The sequence below is a fragment of the Moschus berezovskii genome, chromosome 18, assembly GCF_049115385.1.
Source record: "Moschus berezovskii isolate FMDL1 chromosome 18, NW_MosBer_1.0, whole genome shotgun sequence".
In the NCBI taxonomy this organism is placed as follows: Eukaryota; Metazoa; Chordata; class Mammalia; order Artiodactyla; family Moschidae; genus Moschus; species Moschus berezovskii.
Window position 1 is genome coordinate 23,436,383 of NC_142477.1, and position 21,459 is coordinate 23,457,841.

The window sequence follows — 21,459 nt, forward strand, 5'->3', positions numbered from 1 at the left end:
CTAATTTTCTTCCATGAAGAAACTCAATACCAAAGTCAGATTAGGATCAGTTTGCTAAAACTTAATAGCAGATTTCTACCAGAGTCCAGGTCAAGATAACAGAGGATAAAAATCCTGAGCTCACCTTCTCCGACAGACAAACTAAAATTACAGTTACATATAGAACAACTGTCTTCCCAAGTGGTTCAGTGGTAAAGAATATGCCTGCTAAGCATGAGAGAGCAGTTCAATCCCTGGGTTGGAAGATCCCTTGGAGAAGGGAAAGGCTACCCACTCCAGTATTCTGGCCTGAAGAATTCTATGGACTGTAGAGTCCATGGAGTCGCAGAGTCGGACATGACTGAGCAACTTTCACTTTCACTGAAGACTAGCAGAACAGATTTTCTACGATTAAGGATTTAAGAAAAGTCCACATGGAGACCATAGGAGGGATAGAGATGCAATCTAGTCAAATCTACACCCAGTGCGCAGTCCACAAGTGAGAGGAAGATCACGACGTCATAAACTTTCCTGAGGCATGAGCCCCACAGTGTGCTCCCCAGTCTGGGAGATGTTCATGGAGAAGATAGGTTTTCATAATGTCTGGATTTGAAAACCAGTGGGGCTTACGTCTAGGAAAGCCAGAGGAAACTGAGACATCACTATTGAAGAGCTTACATACAAACTCACCCCGAGTCCTAGTGCAGAGGCAGCAGCTTAAAATGTTCCTGGGTCATGTGAGGAGGAGATTCATTGACAAATTTTAGGACAGGTACTGAGAAGGTGTGGAGGAGGTGGAACTTTCTCCAGGGACAGAAATGCTGGTGGGCATCTTTTTAACTCTCCTTTCATCTAGCTGGCCCAGCACTGGTGGGCACCCTCTCTGTCACTCTCCACTAAACTTGCTAACATCATGGATCCTGCCCATGTGTCCCCCTGTGGACTGACACCATCACCCCTCCAAAGTACTTCTCACTCTACCCCATCAAGTGTGTGCCTCCAGCTCTGCCAAAGACTTTCCAAAACAGCTCACACTGTGGGGTCCATCCTAGCACACTAGCAATTGCTGTGAGGCCTCGCAGCCAGTCATCACGGGGCCAGTCCCATGCATCACCACCCTCGTGGCAGTGGTGATGAGAGTGGCAGTGCACCTCTCAGTCAGCCAACCTGGGGGTCAGTACTGCCCAACAGCACGCCTACAGAAGTCATGACTGGGTCTCACAAACAGCCAGGAAAATTAAAATGGAAAAACAATGTTCTAAAGTCTAGCAGACCCAGCAAAAGCAGGTCAAAGAGGGAAGTTTGTATCAATAAAGATCTATCTTAGGAAACAAGAAAAATCTCAAATAAGCCACATAACCTTACACTACAGGAACTAGAAAAAGAAGAAGAATAAAGCCCAAAGTTTGTAGAAGGAAGAAAACATTCAAATCAAAGTAAATGAAATATAGACTAGAAAAACAATAGAAAATATCAATGAAACTAAGACTTGATTCTTTGAAAAGACAAAGAAAATTGATAAATAATTAGTCAGACACATCAAGGAAAAGAATCAAAAGAAAACACCCAAATAAATAAAACCAGAAATGGAAAAGGAGACATTACAACCGATACCACAGGGACAGAAAGCATCATAAGAGACTATTATAAGTAATAAACCAACAAATTTAACAACTTTGAAGATAAATCCCTGCAAATATGCAATCTTCCAAGACTGAATCAAGAAAAATACAAAATATGAACAAGTCAAACACTAGTAAGAAAATTGAATTAATAATATTAATAAAAGTTCAGGACCAGATAGTTTCACAGGTAAATTCTACCAAACATGTAAAGAAAAATTAATGTCTATCATTCTTAAACTATTCCAAAAAATTGAAGATGAAGCAATGTTTCTGAATTCATTGTACTAGATCAACATCACCCTGTCACCAAAACCAGAGAGGAAAACAATAACACCAACGTACACACAAATATAGACCAATATCATCACTGATGAACATAGATGCAAAAATCCTCAACAGAATAAGCAAATCAAATTCAACAATACATTAAAAAAGTTGGATATTGTGATGAAGTGGGATTTATTCCAGGAACACAAAGGTAGTTCAATATTTGCAAATCAGTCAATATGATAAACCACATTAACACTTTGGAGAATAAAAATCAAACAAGCAGATGCATAAAAGGCTTTTAACAAATCCAACATTCCCTCATATTTAAAACACCTGAACAAAGTACATGTAAAGAGAACATTCCCCAACATAATAAAGAGTACAAAATGTTTTAAAAATAAAGAAGTAGGCCATTTACCTTATGAAACCATGAAAGGTCTACACTGATCTTCACAGAGTTCTCTCCATACCAGGTAATGAGAGAAAGAAAATATTTTCCATGTACTAAGATAGGAAATTAAATTTATCTGAGAGAAACTCAGTGGATCACAAAAGGACTTGCATTAAGACCAAGAACAGGTGACTGTGACCATCATGGACGGAGGCCTGAGAATCAGTGGGAACAGAGACACCTTGTAGACAAGAGCAGAAACCTGTGTGGTCACGATGACTTCTCCAGCCTTGGTCGCTGTATACTGACTGTATTCCTGCTTTCCGGGCACTGGGTATTTATTCTGGACCTCTTTGCTAGGCATTTTCTCCATACCTCATGCTGAACCTTCTCTGTATACCTGAACAATGAACATTCACCCAACTCCTAATCACTATGCCTTTACTCTATAGCTGATTACTCTACTTTCACTCTATACCCAACACCTAGAAAACGGCAAAACCACCCCAAAGTGTCTCAAAAAAGAAAGTTGAGTTTCAAAATAAAATTAGAAATCAAATTCAATTAAAGGTGAGGTTAAATGTACTGCACATGAGATTTTAGAATGAAATTTCAGCATTATATGTCCTAATACTATAATTTCACACTTAAAATATTTTTTATTTTATAATATTCCATAGTAATTTCCATTTATGAACTTTTATTAAAATATAGGGGGAATAGAATAGACTAATCAATATTACAAGTGGTAGTTGAGTAGTGGCCAGTGTCTAATATGAGTTTTTTTTTTGGTGAATTTTTCCAGAAAGGAAAGAATGAAGAAAGGAGAGGAAGAAAACAATAAAGTGGCTATAATTATGACACATTTATATAAAATGTTAGTAAATATTTCCAAATATTAAGAATAATTTTAACAAGGAAATTCATAAATATGTTTATGTGATAAAAATACAGAAAAACCTCACATGGAATAATAGCTCTTGACCTCTATAAAACATTATAATTTGCCTTTATTCCATATAGATTTTAAATGTCTATTAACTACCATGTTTGTGATAGTTTGTTAGGTGCACATGACACAGCAATAAAATAATAAAAAATGTCACGTGTCTACAAATCAGTAAAATATAAGTTCAAATTAATGTGTAATATAAAGCACATACATGTGTGCTCAGTTGCTTAGTCATGTCTGACTCTTTGAGACCACGTGGTCTATATTCTGCCAGGTTCCTCTGTCCACAGAATTTTCCAGGCAAGAATACTGAATTGGGTTGCCATTTCTTTCTTTGGGGGATCTTTCCAGTCCAAGGATTGAACCCAAATCCCCTGTGTCTCCTACACTGGCAGTGGGTGATTTACCATTGAACCGCCTGGGAAGCCCATAATGCAAGGTTCAGTTCAGTTCAGTCAGTCGTGTCCGACTCTTTGCGACCCAATGAATTGCAGGATGCCAGGCCTCCCTGTCCATCACCAACTCCCGGAGTTCACTCAAACTCACGTCCATCAAGTTGGTGATGCCATCCAGCCATCTCATTCTCTGTCGTCTCCTTCTCCTCCTGCCCCCAAGCTCTCCCAGCATCAGGGTCTTTTCCAGTGAGTCAACTCTTCATTTGAGGTGGCCAAAATATTGCAGTTTCAGCTTTAGTATCAGTCCTTCCAATGAACACCCAGGACTTATTTCCTTTAGGATGGACTGGTTGGACCTCCTTGCAGTCCAAGGGATTCTCAAGAGTCTTCTCCAACACCACAGTTTAAAAGCATAAATTCTTCGGCGATCAGCTTTCTTCACAGACCAACTCTCACATCCATACATGACTACTGGAGAAACCATAACCTTGACTAGATGGACCTTTGTTGGCAAAGTAATGTCTCTGCTTTTTAATATGCTATCTAGGTTGGTCATAACTTTTCAGTAAGTAATAAAACAATAAGCCCAGGATGCTCTAAGTTCAGTTGTAGTAAGAATTTAAGCTACATTTTTAAAAAACATTATGTCCATGAAGAGAGTATTTAGTTCCAAGGCTAATTTATACACCAGAATTTTCCTTTACCCATTATGAAAATTTCACCCATTACATTTTTTGCAATTCCTTGAATGTAAGTTGAATCTAGAATTGCTAAAACTTATTGGTTTACTTTGTATTTGCATTTCCTACACCGAGGTGCATACATCTGAAAATCATTTGGGGATATATTTTTAAAAACATAATATGCAGCTTTAATTTTATAAACTATGTCCAGCTTATGGTGAAATAATTTATCTATTCCAGTGAAGTACTTTCTATAATGAACTGAGCAGTCTTATTGGGGAATTTCAAGTCTACTCTATGTTCATAAAAAAAAAATGAAGAAACAAAGGAATCTGAAGCAGCATAAAATGCAGTCTGGTAGATCATATCAATCATTGGATAAAAGTGAGAAAATAAATTGGTTTGGGGGTCTTTCTTGAAACACAAGTACAATTATTTATAGGAAAATAAAATGAATAATTGCTCCATAAAGTAATAAAACTTCTTTTTTTTTTTTTTTTTACCAGATATCAGAACAATGATGTTCTAAACTTTAAGGTGGTTTATTTTTACAAACTCTTTTCTCCAGACATAGTGTAGGTAGAAAAGACTGATACATAATTTTCAATAAATATTCACAGAACATTGTTTCAAGTGATTTACACTAATAGAATACAACAAAAGTAGAGTGGTGGAAGTTCTGAGCCTTGTCTTCAAAAACATTTGAAGCTTCTGCTCTCACTCTCCTGAAATGCCACCCTAAGAATAAATACGAAGTATTTCCCCCACTACACAGGTTGCCTTTTCTTTGTGTTGATGGTTTCCTTTGCTCTGCAGAAATCTTTTAAAGCCTCACTTGTTTATTTGTGCTTTTGGTGTCGAATTGAAAAAACCCATTATTAAGGTTAACGTCAAGTTTACCCACCATGTATTCCTTTAGGAGTTTTTGGTTGTGTCTCACATTCAACTTGTCTTTAATTCATTTCGAGTTGATTTTTGTGTTTGATATAAGACAGGGATTCAGTCTCGCATATAGCTATCCAGTTTTCCTGACACCATTTATTGAAGAGACTATACTTTGCCTCACTATATATTCTTAGTTCTTTTGTCAACAATTCATCAACCATATATGAATGGGTACTTCTGAACTCTTTATTCTGTTCCATTGATCTATGTGTCTGTTTTTATGTCGATGCTGTATTGTTTTGATCACTACAGCTTTACAATATAGTTTGAAGTCAGGAGTGTGATGCCTCTACATTTATTCTTTCTCATGATTGCTTTGGCTATATGGAGCCTCTTGAGAATCCATACAAATTTTAGAATTGTTTGTTGTATTTCTATGGAAAATGATATTGAGGTTTTCATAGGGATTTTGTTAAGTGTAGATTACTTTAGGAAGTATGGACATTTTAACAAAATTCTTACAATCTATGAAAATGGAATACTTTTTCATTTATTTGGTCTCCTTCAATTTCTTGCTTCAATGTCTTATAATTTTCATTGTCAGATCTTTGACCTCCTCTAGTATATTTACTCCTAAATATTTTATTCTTTTTGATGTTATTTTAAATGGAATGCTTTTCTTAATTTCTCTTTATAATGTAAAATGAATTATATTCTGAGCCATAAATTCTGGTGTGGTTTGTTACAAAAGAAAAGCTAACTGATACAGAGGAAAAGTTATGAGAAGGAAGTTAAGAAGGAAATTTTTCTCCAATATATAATTCATCAGTTGGCCTATGTAATTGTTCTTATTCACGCTGATCCACCATGTGGAATTGTAATGTCAGCTTCTCTTTACTGAAATTATCTTATCCTGAAGTTATGCCCCAGGGTAATAATTTTAAAATGGCTACTAGAATCCTGGAAGATATCCAGGTGAAGCTCCCAAGATGTTTGGGCAGAACTAAATCAGTTCCCCAACAAGCACCACAATAAAATAAGCACAGCTGGTGTCTCTTCTTGTTGCTTTGCTACAAAGAACACAGCTGCAAATGGAAATAGGTCTGGGGTTTAGAGATTGGATGGGAACAAAAAAACATGAAAAGGATTAGATGTTTTACTACATCTACAAAGACAAAGGACCTTACAGAATATAAGGGTCATGTGGTAAAATTTCATATCCTCTCCTTATATGCCAAATTAAGTTTTAGTACTCCACTGAATTAGAGTTCATAAATTTCATATTCATAATTTTATAAAATATTTTGTTCTCCCTCCAATGAACTGAAAACAATTATTCCTAAAATGTGTTACAATTTTAAAATGCTTTCAAGTAAGGTTTATTATTGTATATTTTGTTAGTATATAGAAGAGAATAGGTAGAAATTTATTTATTTCCTTATAGATACACTTCTGTGAAAAACAAAGATGTAAAATTTATTTCCAAAATTGTGACCTGGTATGGTTTTCTTTGAAACAATTTCTATATATAAAGCATATTTTAAATTTAAGTTGATTACAATGCAACAAAATTAATGCTTTAAACTTTGTACTAAAATCTTCTGATTCCAGGCAAAATTAAGGCCAGAATTGCAGAAATGTGGGTATACTTACATAAAAAAAGACACAAAATTATGTTTTTTTAAAAAGAGATTTACCAATACACACAATTTTAAAAAAGACCCTAACTAATTTTGTGATAATAATACATGCTTTTGTAATATCACGAAATATCTTAAAACCAATGCCATTCCATCTGAGAGTGGAAATGCCGTTTACAAATAAGATTTGTCCATTCTCTCTTCATTTCCCAAAGCCACACATGAACCTGAACACTGACTCCAAAAACAAGAATAGTTTCATCTCAGGTTTTTTTCCCTCTTTATTTGCAATGAAAATCAGTAATATTAACTTTTCATCATTTCATATTTTTAGGACCCAGTTCTGAGAAACTAGACTTTTAATAAACTTATAGAAAATCAAATTAAAGAAGTGCTTCTATAGAATAATAGATCAGAGATGGTAAAATCATTAAGACTGGAATGATAATAAACCACATACCACAGATTAAAAGAACAAAAATATGTTAAACATGTATTGATAAAATGCATACAATTCTCATCATAGTCCTCTCAGGTTACATTTTCCCTCTATGGTATTCTAATGTCATTCTGTCCACATAAGTTCATTTTGTTGAAGGCAACCACATTTTTAGATAAGTTTAAGAGAAAGCAAAATGATAGCCAATAACTTACTAGACACCCATCATAATCCAAAGGGTCCTTTATAAATCAATGCTATAAAAACAGGCTTTTTTTTTTTTTCATGAGAGCCACAATGACTCTCATGTAACCACACTGTTACTCTTTCATAAGCACAAATACTTCACGCAGTGGTTTTCCTTGCTATTTTCATAAAGATATCTATTCAAATATGACAACCAACATCTAAATATGAAAACTGTACCCAGCAGATAGAATTGGTTTTGGTCACAAGTATATAGCATGAGCATTTTAACACTATGGGATTTTCTTTGACAAGTATTATTTAATAAGTTTTAATTCTCCCATTCATGTTTCTACTGTGAAATTCTTTTATTGTTTTATCTCACATGTTTCTTAGGAGAGTGATTCTCAGCTGTGAGCAATTTTGGCCTCCAGAGATCTTCGAGCAATATCTGAAGACATCACAGTATGGCAGCAAGAGGAGAAATGCTTTCGGAATCTAACCAGCAGAGAGACCAGGGATGCTGCTAAACATCCTACAATGCATAGGACAGTCCCCCTCAACAAAGAATTATCCAGTCCAAAATGTTAGTAGTGGCAATGCTGAAAAATCCTATTTTGGTAAGATATGATTCCCTGGATAATAGCTGAAATTACATGGCATATGTAAATGCAAGAGATAAAGAAAAACCTTATATTAGAACATGCATCAAAAAGCACTTCAGTTTATTTTGCATCTTTCTTTATTAAAATACCCAGAATGTCAAGACTTTGTCTGCTGATTATTACTCACTGACAAGACATATACAACCAAATCATACTTTTCTCACAGGCAATACGGCATACAGCAATTACTGGGAGGGCTCCACAACCATTTCTTAGCACTGTGGATATACAAGAAGCAACAATCTGAGAAAAACGTGCACGCACGAGAAGTCCCTGGAGCTGCTTTCTCTTGCCTCCTCTGTTTACTCAGAGCACACTTTGCAAAGCTCTACAGGGAACCCGTCAGTTGTATGATGATTCTGGTTATTCCTCCTTAACCACACAGACACACACACACACAGACTCTAAGCTGTATAACTCCGCAGGGAAGAGAGAGGAATGTTGTTCATCACGTGGCCTTTACGCAAAATGCATTTATTTTTTCTCCTCATCTAAGCCAAAAAAAAAAAAAGTCCATGTTTTATATAAGATTCAGAGGATATCTTCTCTGTCTGCAAGCAGGGCTCTCAGTCCAACTGTACTGTTCCTCTATTTTTTGCTTATCAAACGCCATATTGAAATTTTGTTTACACATCTGCAACCTGCTCAAATGCAGGCACTTGTTTTTTTTTACTGTTTTATTACTAGTCCATATCACAGTTCTAAGCATACTAAGTTCCTTCCCTCTCTCTCCTTTCCAGAAGAATTAGACAACTTAAAGGATAAAATTTATTTTAAGGACTGGAAGATCTACAACTCAATTAATGTGCATAGGGTAAAACCAACGATCTTATTAGGCACCTTCTATTGTGAAAATTTTGTTGTCAGCTCTTGTAAGCTGACAAGAAAACAAAATTTTGTTGTCCCACTCTTGTAAACTATTATTAGTATTGGAAATGGATATAGCTTTAAATGTGAATGCTATTATTTTTTATGATCATATATCACTTTTTATTATTATCTCATAAATAACATATATATATAAGTTTAATAAAGAAGAATCATGACGTACTTCTGTTATACCAAATACAACTGCAGCCTTCTTTTTTAGAAGTAATTGCTTTCCCAGATGTGTGTGGTCTCCATATATTTCTATGTGTGCATTCATATTGAGGAACACATATTCATTAAAAAAAAAAAGGATACTATTCCACACAGATTTCTGAAAAATTTCTCACTAAAATACTCTGACCTTTGTCAGCATACACAGTTTAAATGCATTCATTTTAAGCCTGCCTAGGGTATCACTCTATTAAGAATAATTTGAGAATTTCACTGTACATTAAGTATGCTTTCTACTTTTCACCTCTGTGAACAATACAACAATGGGCAACTTTCAACATACGACTTTAGATATCTATGTCAGTATATCTATAGATATCCATGTCAGTATATCTATAAATAAGAGTCGGACACGACTGAGCGACTGAACTGAACTGAAATCTATAAAAGAGTCTTCTATAATAAGCTTATGTTCTTTTAAAAATTTTGATAGAAATTGTCAAATTACCTTCCACAAAACTATGGAAATCAATGTTTCTGCTATAGTTCTGCACACTAATAATTTTGTGAATTATCAAATTTGCATACTGGATAGGCAAACACTGCGATCTCTTTCTCCTTTGTGGTTTTTAAATTACTGGTGAAATTTGAAATGTTTTAATACAGTTAACATTTATTTCCCTGTGAATCTCGTACTAATGTAATTTCCCCGTACTCATTTGATGGTAGTGCATTTTTTTTATTATTGAAACAGTTCCTTTTGTTGTATTCCGTTGCTCATTCGTGTCTGATTCTGTGTGACCCCACGGACTGTAGCCCACCAGACTCTTCTGTCCATGGGGATTCTCCAAGCAAGAATACTCAAGTGGGTTGCCATGTCCTCCTCCAGGGGATCTTCCCAACCCAGGGATCGAACCCAGTTCTCCCACGTTGTTGGGGAATTCTTTACCCTCTGAGATAACAGGGAAGCCTGAAACAGTTTCTTATGTATGGAAACTTAGTACTTTATCTGCTCTATGTGTTTGTATTTTAGCTTATTATCTTTCATCTTATTATGGTTAACATAATTATTTGATATCTTTATTTTCAACTGTTTATTCATTTAAATTCATACCTTACTTCTTACTGACTAATGGATTAATATCTTACATTAAAAATCCTTCATCACATTTGGTTGTTTTACTTTTAAGTGGTTGCATTTTTATAAGCATATTGAATGCTTCAGTTTTATATACCTTAATTATGGATTTATTTATCATTTATATTGTTCTTAAGTGTTGGGGAAAACACTGTTTCACATCACCCAACACTAACCATGCCTGGTCTGAACTCCACTCCTTAGCTCAGCTCATACAGATACTTTCCACCCAGAAAGTGGCCCTGGACTATTCCATTCACCTCACTGTCCACACCATCTGGGTTTTCAAGGTTTTTCAGCTTCCTGGAGCTTTTTCTTTCTCCACACTTATTTCCTTCTCTACACTATCTCTGATGTATGTATTTTGGGGTTGTGAGAGGGATTTGTATTAAAAAAGCATTCCTTTATTGGACCCCCTAGGGATTAGATTCTGGTATAAAGGAATAGCTATTCCTTTATTTCCAGGCAATATTGGATGAATTTTCCTTTGTATGGTATGTTGATGTTGTTTAGTCGCTAAGTCATGTGTGACTCTTTGTACCCCCATGGACTGTAGGCTCCTCTGTCCATGGGATTTCCTAGGCAAGAATACTGGAGTGGGTTGCCATTTTCTTCTCCAGGGGATATTCCCAACCCAGGGTGAAATCATTGCAAAATGCTATCTCTTGAACTAGAGGAACATTATAATAATATCAAATATATTCCAATGAATTAAGAAGGGGACGCTTACCTCTGGCCCAGTAAACTGTATGGATCCTGGAACACAATTTTCCTTGTTATAATTATTCTACAAATAGCTTGATCTAGATTTTGTGTTTTTCTTTAACTGTATTGAAAATGGGAACTCAAAAGCTGAAGCTTAGACATCTTTTCCATTTGCACTGTTTACAAACCCTGTGATCTTGGCAAAATTAATTAATTCTATATTATTAGTGTTATCCTCTATAAAACAGGAATAATTTGTAATGCTGACCTCAAGATGATACAAGCATGGAGTTACCACAAGCGACATGCAATGTCAGACATATGGTAAATGCTCAATAAATATTCCCTGGAGTTGTTTTCAATGATCCTTATCACAACTGCTGTGGCATCAAGTGGTCTCAGACTTCAACAGAACTAACTGGGTATTTTATAGTAATCAACTTTTGATTTTCTGCAAATCTCAAAGTCAACATTCAAAATCTCAACCTATTTTGATCCACTGATCAAAACTTTATGGAGTCAATCAGTTCGGTAGTTGATAGGAAGCAAGATTTAGTTATCTGAAATCAACCATTAGCTTCACCACAGACAGAAAGAAAAACTGCTGCCCCAGCAAAATCATCTAGCATCACAATTATACAGTAGAGATGGTAAACAGGGATGATTTTATGTATCAATCCCAAATCAAGCAACTTAATACAACTATATTGTATTAACAACATCATTGTTGTTGTTGCTGCTGCTAAATCGCTTCAGTCGTGTCCGTCTCTGTGCGACCCCATAGACGGCAGCCGACCAGGCTCCGCTGTCCCTGGGATTCTCTAGGCAAGAACACTGGAGTGGGTTGCCATTTCCTTCTTCAATGCATGAACGTGAAAAGTGAAAGTGAAGCCGCTCAGTTGTGTCCAACTCTAAGTGACCCCATGGACTATAGCCTACCAGGCTCCTTATGTGATGCTAAAATTTTTCTTGCCATTCCTTTGTATTCAGTATTAGATTCAATTCTTCGGTTACTGTGCTGTGTGCTGTGCTTAGTTGCTCAGTTGTGTCTGACTCTTTGCGACACCATGGACTGCAGCCTGCCAGGCTCCTGGCTTTATGTTAAAACCGAGAATTTGTCTGAGTACCAATTCAGACTGAATACAGCTGCGTGCATCTGAAATCCAGCTCGCTAACATAAAAAGACGAGATTTACTTTCTTAAGGAAGCTCTTGGGATTCACAGACCAAGTCTGGAGCATCAGTTCTGAGATGGATCATCCTTCCGGGCCCTTTTATCTTTCTGATCCATCTCACTTAGCAACAGGCTTTCATCTTTATGGTTGCAAGTGGCTGCTGTATTTTGAGACCACATCTGCTTTAGGCAACAAGGAAAATGGCAATGGGTAAAACATCCGTGCCAGGTGTGTCTTTTTGGCAGAAAGCCTGTATCTTTCCTTAAAGTTCCACCCACATGGCCTCTGCTTAACATCCTACTATTTAGAATTACATCACATGGTCATTTTTAGGTGAAATAAAAAATTGTAGTAAGTGAACATTTAATTCTGCATAGTGTCAACCTGAGCAAACTGTAGGGAAAGAGAGGCTGAATATTAGATAACTAACGTCATTTACCTAAAGGGAAGAAGCATGATTCTATTGTTTGTGTCAAATGGCATATTCTTTAAATGTTCATTTTTAATTAGAGGATAATTACTTTGCAATATTGTGATGGTTTCTGCCATACATCAACATTAGTCAGCATCAGGGATTCATATGCCCGCTACCATTTGAACCTTCCTCCTACTTCCCTGCCCATCCCACTCTTCTAGGTTGTCAAAGAGTACCAGCTTTGGGCGCCCAGCATCAAACAGCAAATCCCCACTGACTATTTTACACATGACAATATATATGTTTCAATGCTATTCTCTCAAATTACCCCAGCCTCTCCTTGCAGCAAGCACCATATCTATCAAGAGTATTAGAGAACAGCACTATCTTCTAATCGCTCCTCCTGCATCCAAGCTCATTCCTTGAAACCTCTCACATGAGAGACTGGCAAACTTTTCCTGTAACAGGCAACACAGGAAATGCTTCAGGCTCTGTGAGCCGTAACGTTGGCTGCAACTATAGCTCTGCTACCACAGTACCTAGACTATCATAGGCAAGATCTAAATGAATGGGTACAGATTTGTTCCAGTAAAATTTTGTTTACAAAAACAGACAGAGAACCTATTGTATAGCACAGGGGAAAAAAAGAAGGTAGAATCTGTTTGGAAAACATATATTAAGTTAATCTTTAAAAAGGCATTCCGATATACATTAGGTACACACGCGTACTATTTGATTTCACTTTTGTGAGGTACCTAGAATTTCCAAATTCATAGAGTCAGAAAGTACATTGGTAGATGCCAGGGGCTGGGTGCAGGAGTCAGGCGGGCGGATGGGGACTTAGTGTCTAACAAGGACAGAGTTCCAGTCTTGCCTCGGGGCTCAGTCTTGTCTGACTCTTTGTAATCCCCGGGACTGTAGCCCTCCAGGCTCCTCTGTCCATAGGGTTTCCCCGGCAAGAATACTGGAGAGCGCTCCCATTTCCTCCTCCAGCGCATCTTCCCCGCTCAGGGATTGAACCCTCATTTCTCATGTCTCTTGCATTGCTAGGTACCACTGTGTCACCTGGGAAGCCCCACGTTCCAGTTTAGGAAGGTAATAAAGTCAAGGGATGCATGATGGTGAGTGCTGCACAACAATGTGAATGTACTTATTGCCTCTGAACTGTACGATTACATATGGTTAAAATAGTATGTTTTATATTATGTGACTTTTACCACAACAAAATAGAAAAAAAAAAAAAAGCAGGCTGGATTTGTGTCCACTGTCATGGTTTGCTGGTCCCTCTTGTACCATATTACTAGCTATTTTGTGGTTGTTTTTGTGTATTTGTTTATTTCTAAAATCAGAGGCAGTGCAAACGTCACTTATTCTTAAGCCCACAATGTAAAGCGAATTCTTTACTACGCTACCATCCATATCACTTTCTATATGTTCATATTACAGTGTGCGGTAGATACTATTATGATGTTTTATGTGTTTATTTTTCCACGATGAGTTCAAAAACACACACATACACACACAATATGATTTCCAATATTCAGCCTATAGCTTGCCATACTGTTTCAAAAGAAATCATGCCTGGACCCACAGTACCAGACAGACTGAAGGCCTACTCTGCTTTGTCCTTTTTCTCCAGTACTTTCAGGCATTAAATTTTCTCCTTCAACCAGGCTTGTCTCTATAAAAGAACTTAAAAATATAGCTGATCTTGGAACAATTTGGGGGTTTGAGACACCAACTTCCCTCCTGCAGTCAAAATCCACTTGTAACTTGTTACAGTTGACCCTCATAGAGAAGGTTCCTATCAGAGGACTCGCACAGTTCACACCTGTGTCGCTCAAGGGTCAGCTATACTAGTATTGCCCATTCCTACCCTTCTCTTTGAATCTTAGATGAGGGCTGAAATGTTTTGGCTTGCTCTGAAGTCCTTCAACCTTTGCTGCAATGATTTCTTCAGGTTTCATGATTCCTAAAAGCCCAGTATCACTCAACATGCTCACATGTACTCACTTAGCTTTAACTGTGTTCACACACAGGTATGTATTTTAGATTGCACTTATAATAACTTTTTTTTCCCCTTATTATTTTCTTTGGCTTTTTGATCTCTGTTTTGCTTGATTTCAACTATTTTCTATGTCAACTATTTTCCCAAGCATTTTCTCTAGATAAAGTTGGAGGATGATACGGACTACCCTGGTGGTTCAATGGTTAAAACTTCACACTTCCAGTGCAAGAGATGTGGGTTTGATCCCTGGTCAGGGAACTAAGATCTCCCATGCTGTGTGGTGCGGCCAAAAAATTTCTTAAAAAGGTAGACAGGTAATATACTTTCTGGATTCCTTTCTACATATTTCTTTCATGATAACAGATATATCATGTTTTTGGTTGAGTGGAGGATTTGGTGTTCAGTCTTTTCTCTGAAGGCTGACAATGGTATTAAATTATTAACCATATTCCAGTATTTCAAGTGACAAATATGATGTGAAAATATCTTTTCCTAGTAAGTAACTTTTAAAAATCTGAAGTCTATATAATGTTTCCTTCATTCATAGGGTTTAGGAAAACTTTGCCAGCATCCAACTAAGTTGGATTCTTTTCCAATTAACCCTTCCTGCAATTCAGAAAGTCTATTCAACTTGTAAATTCTGTATATTCTACACCTAAAGGTTAAAAAAAAAATGTTACTGTTCCTCTCCTTCATCTGCTGTTTCTTGCATTCTGGGAACATATGTATTTCCCACACTATGTCTAGTTAATATATCCTCTAACTCTCATCTATTTCTCACAATTTCCATATATTTGTATTTTTGTCCTCTGATTTTTAGCTCCTTCTTCCAGTCTTGGAAGTTCTTAAGTTCCAGGAAAACAATTTGGGTCTTATCAGTGACCCTATGTGCCTCAATGTGCGTACTGATTTTCTGTTGTTTACTTTTTGTAGAAAACACGGCTTTGAGTTATAGGAATCTCTCTGAAGTGTCCTTAAAACACGAGTGCTCTGATTACCTAGTGTTCAATACTCTTTTTTGGTAATGACTGTTTTGCCCGTTTTCCTCTTTGGTGCTCTGCCCCCCAGAGTGACGGTCCGTTTCCAGTGTGCTCCCTGGGGTTTTTATGTGGCCCCTGGCAGTACCTTACCAGCGACATTCTCAGAAGTGATGCAGTCACAGAGCTCTTTGCTTTTGTAAGGAGATGATCAGCAAATGTGCTGTCAGTCCCTCGACAGGGCTCCGGAAGAAAGTCTCTTCTGGAGTTTTTACAGAAACTTTCACTTGCCAGAAATAATGGTGTTGAGTTTCTTAGCTTTGTGTGTGTGTGTGTGTGGGGTGGCAGGGAGGTATTCCGTGCGGTTTGTGAGATCTTAGTTCACCAACCAGCGACTAAACTTAAGCTCTTGGTAATGAAAGTGTGGAGTTCTAATGACTGGACCGCCAGGGAATTCTCTTCAACTTTCTTAAGAGATCGATGAGCCTGAGTGTCTTCGGGGCCTTTCCACCTGCTCTCTGAGACTAGACCCTGCATTCTACTCTGGTCTCTGGGGAGTCCCTCTGGCAATTGCTTTCTCCCCCGAGATTCTGTTTAAGAAGGAAAACTGAGTCTCTCTTTCTAACCTGATTCCCTCACAGCTTAAGGAGCTATCTGCTTATCTCAGAAGAATTAAAATAGACTGGATTTGGGAAAACAAAAGAAATTGCACTCTCTCATTAAAAACCCTTATATATATGAGCCAAAGGATGTTAACAAAACATTGCAGTAATCATTTCAAAACAGATGTAAGTTAAGCCATCATGTTGTTCTTCAATTCATAAGTGCTGCATATCAATTATATCTGAATAAAACTGTAAATATTTTCCAAATTTCAACATATATATAAAAATGGATACATTTGTACAGAGTGATTTGATTAGTGACTATAATAACCTAATTCAATACCCATATATATACACTTAAGTATATAAAAATGTACTCAAAATATATCTTCTAAATCCAAACTTAGGGCCTTGCAGAGGTAATGAAAATATTTTCATCATAGTTGAACTTTATTTTAATTATATTTAAGAAATTCATCTTAGATAAAAATAAAATAAAATAGCTAGACTTCAGAAATCACCAGAAGATTGGAAATCTCTATCATGACTTATCAAATACAGTGTAGGCTCTGTATTCAGGAGAGACGGGTCAATTTCTTCATGGCAATTCAGAAAATAACTTGGGAAAATTACTTACATACTGTATACCAGTTTGTATAGCTTTAATGTGGCATTTAAAATATTTCATAAGGTTATCATATATTTTAAAATAAAGGATGCAAATGCTTAAGGGTATCTGAAAACTTTGTTGATTAATGTAACTATTGTTTGTACTATCAGTACTATTATAATTTGATCATAACTTGAAATTTGAAATGACATAGCAATAGATTTCCAACATTCTATTGTATGTATTGATACAAACTGTCACTGATTGTGTTGGTATGGTAAAAAAAAAATACACCAATTAAGCAAGAATTGCAAGTATTTTATCATGTATGAATGGTTTTTCCTTGAGATCAAGTTGTTTGTTTTAATAAATACTAGAACAGCTAGCAGAAATATTCCTGAAAACTTTAGGTCATAGGAAATTATTAAAATATTTCGAATTTCTTCATATACCCCCAAATATTTAAATATTAGTCTTCAAAATATTATTTTTAGATCTTCAAAAATATATTAACTTCCAAAATATAAAAATGATTTATCTTACCCATATCTGACATTTCAGGCACAGTTACAATGTATGGTCCATCTGTGAACTTTGGAGCATTGTCATTGATGTCTTGCACTTTGATGATAAATTCAGATTCAGGCTCAAGGGGCTTGTTTGTTCGTCTGTCAATAGCCTGCGCATGAAGTACATAGTGGGTCTTCTGCTCCCTGTCTAGGCTTTTTGTTGAGTGGATGTCACCCGTGGTATCATCAATGATAAAAATAGTCCCAGCACCTTCTCCAGTAAGGATGTACTTGACAGACCCATCACCCTTGTCAGAATTGGAGTGCAGCTGCAGACAAAGATGGAAAAATTTAATATAATATTATATTTCAACCTTACATGGTGTTATCAGAAAACTGCCTATCTATAATTTAATACTTAGTTCAGTTATGAACTTTTTCTTCTCTCCAATGTCCCAGGTGTTGCTAAAATCATGTTTATCTGCAGTTTTTCTCTATTTGGTATAAATAGGGATATTTTATTATGTTCTAAGAGATTTAATTATTGAATAAAAATTAATAAGAAGTACTTATTAAAAGAATAACCCTTGTTATCATTCTACTAAATCAATGTTTTGCTCCCTATACAGCATAAAATTGTAAAAGAAATTACCAGTAAATCACAGTTGTCTTTCATATTTCCACAGGGAATTAAAAAAAAAAGAATTAACTGTTTGCCATTATATTTCAATATTAAAATTAAAAGAATACTACAGTAAAAATTAAGATCCAAATTATTAAGATTTCCACAAAATGGACACTTATTTATCACAGAAATGTTAATTTTATAATTTGGAAAAACAAATATCTTCCAGATTGCTAAATTAAAAAAAAAAAAAAAAACCTTGTGATGGAATATTTTCTTTATTGAAAAATTATGAAACTTTACACTCAAAATTTAAATGGCAGTATAGATTTAATCAGTAAATAGGCCCTGATTTTTAATTGAGATACACTAATAAATCTCACCTGTAAAACTAAAATGATTGAATTTTCTTTGAATAGACATTATAGGAGTAATATTTCAGCAGAGGTCTTCAATAAGAAAGATAAAATAATGTACATTAAGATAATTAAAAAACTCTTTTTATCATTTAAATATTAGCAAATGCTTTTAAACTGCATATAATTCACACAATGGCTATTACTTATAACGTCAAAGTTCAGTTAATATTTCTATGAATAGCATTGCTATATTTCTAGCTAAGAACATTCACAGTGTTTTCTTAAATCTCAAACACACACTTGAAAATTGTTTCTCCCAAGAGATCTGAACAGTTATCCTTCACATGAAACCTTTTTGGACACATAATCTCAACTACTCACCTTTTGCACATTTCTGACACTCTGAAACACTGAAAATATATAACCGTGTTCACATAGCATTTTGGTTTCTAGCCAAAGAAAAATTTTCAAGGTTTATGTTAGTCTCTGAATGCTTAGAATACATTTTTAAAGATAAAATAGAGAAAAAAGATAATATAAGGAAAGGACTATTTCAACGGGAAAATGAAGGGGTCTGAAACGTAAATAACAGTACATCAGGAAAAATTGTACTTATTTCTTGAAAACACATAAGACATAATCAGGGATAAAATTTTGATAGGCATCACTCAGTTAGATTCAACAAATTAAATCATTTCCAAACTGATTTTTTGGAGTTTTCTAAAAAGGAGTAAAACTATATTAGCAGAATATAAAAAACACAGCCTTCAAAGATTCACACTTCATTAGTAAATTAAATACTAAAAGAAGCAGTAGAATGAGTTGTGTGGAGACAGTTGTAGGCATGCGTGAAAATGAATTTATTCATTTATTTATATCTCTTTACATCATTTTAGCACCTACAAGAAGAGATTTGTCATTTATGCATCAGATGTCTACAAAATATCGATTGAGCAGTCTGTTTCATATTCCAATTTTGCATCTATCCATGACGAAAACACAGCAAAGTAAAGGACCAAATTCACTGAATAAATGTTTTTAAAACTTTTTCTGGAACACGCTTGTTATTAAATTAACAAAAGGTGAAGTCATTTTAATAGCTATTGCTATATTGGTGTATGGATTATAAATCTATATATAATAAATATGACTAAATAAAAACACTGACAGAAACGGTTCAACCTTCTAACAACTAACTATTGACAGATATGGCAATGGTGAAAATTGACTCTTGAGGATACTATCACATACTATTACATTTTTAGAGTGGTTAATTTGAAATTATTGAGTTTGGGATGAAAGGATCACACTGCAGTTAGCTATATGTATTTTTTGAATAAGCATATGGACATAGAGCAGCAACAGAAGTATGTAAAAGTAGTAAAGTTGTCAATCTAAAGCATCTGTTAAAAATTTATATGCTCTATGCTGTATATGGATTATGATAAATAATTCAATTAAAGATAAATGCCAGCAAATTTATGGCTTTAGATTTTAACACTTGAATCTGACTCCACATTTATAACGTTTGGAGAATTAACATAACACTTAGCATAAATGTTTCAGAAGTTTTGTCTAACTAGATAGTAAACGTGCAGTGTGTGCTAAGTTGCTTTAGCCCTGTCTTATTCCTTGGGACTCTATGGACTGTGGTTCACCAGGCTCCTCTGTCCATGGGATTCTACAGGCAAAAACACTGTTCAGTTCAGTCAGTTCAGTCGCTCAGTCGTGTCCAACTCTCTGCAACCCCATGAATCACAGCATGCCAGGCCTCCCTGTCCATCACCAACTCCCGGAGTTCACTCAAACTCATGTCCACAGAGTCGGTGATGCCAGCCAGCCACCTCATTCTCTGTCGTCCCCTTCTCCTCCCACACCCAATCCCTCCCAGCATCAGAGTCTTTTCCAGTGAGCCAACTCATCGCATGAGGTGGCCAAAGTATTGGAGTTTCAGCTTTAGTATCAGTACTTCCAATGAACACCCAGGATTGATCTCCTTTAGAATGGACTGGTTGGACCTCCTTGCAGTACAAGGGACTCTGTAGTGGGTTGCCATACCCTTCTCCAGGGGTTCTTCATGACCCAGGGATCAAACCTGCATCTCTTAGTCTCTTGCATTGGTGGGTGGGTTCTTCACCATTAGCGCCACCTGGGAAGCCCCCATAATATGCAATAGTCAGTGAATGATAACTTCAGTTCAGTTGCTCAGTCGTTTCCAATTCTTCGCAACCCCATAGACTGCAGACTCCAGGCTCCCCTGTCCATCACCAACTCCTGGAACTTGCTCAAACTCATGTTCATTGAGTTGAGCGCTGCCATCCAACCATCTCACCCTCTGTTGTCCACTTCTCCTCTCGTCTTCAAACTTTCCCAGCATCAGGGACTTTTATAAGGAGGCAGTTCTTCACATCAGGTGGCCAAAGTATTGGTGTTTCAGCTTCAGCATCAGTCCTTCCAATGAATATTCAGGACTGATTTCCTTACTTAGCAATATTGATATTGTTGTACAACACAGTCAAAGGTACACTGAAATATTATAATAATGCATTTGGATTACATAAGTTGTTGATAATATTTAGCTTGTGTACTTTACTTTTGAAAAATTATTGTTATTTATTTTAGTATAGTTGATTTACCAGACCACCTGACCTGACCCACCTGACCTGACTCTTGAGAAACCTGTATGCATTTCAGGAAGCAACAGTTAGAAGTGGACATGAAACAACAGACTGGTTCCAAATAGGAAAAGGAGAATGTCAAGGCTGTATATTGTCACCATGCTTATGTAACTTATATGCAAAGTATAGCATGGAAAAAACTGGGTTGGATGAAGCACAAGCTGGAATCAAGATTGCCGGGAGAAATATAAATAACTTCAGAAATGCAGATAAAGCCACCCATATGGCAGAAAGTGAAGAAGAACTAAAAGGCCTCTTGATGAAAGTGAAAGAGGAGAGTGAAAATCTGGCTTAAAGTTCAACATTCAGACAATTAAGATCATGACATCCGGTCCCATCACTTCATGGTAAATAAATGGGAAAACAGTGGAAACAGTGGCTGATTTATTTTTGGGGGGCTCGAAAATCACTGAAGATGGTGAATGCAGCCATGAAATTAAAAGACGCTTTTATTCCTTGGAAGGAAAGTTATGATCAACCTAGACAGCATAAAAAGCAGAGACAT

General features: G+C 36.1%; 1 protein-coding gene across 3 annotated transcripts in view; it reads right to left on the reverse strand.

Annotated features, from left to right (window-relative positions):
• CDH18 (cadherin 18) overlaps positions 1–21,459 on the reverse strand; it is a 408,681-nt gene that overhangs the window by 269,753 nt on the left and 117,469 nt on the right. For all 3 annotated transcript variants that reach the window (XM_088827640.1, XM_055422239.2, XM_088827639.1), the window contains exon 2: positions 17,327–17,621. In XM_088827640.1, coding sequence (XP_088683766.1) covers positions 17,327–17,621 — 295 coding nt within the window. The remainder of the gene's footprint in view (positions 1–17,326; positions 17,622–21,459) is intronic.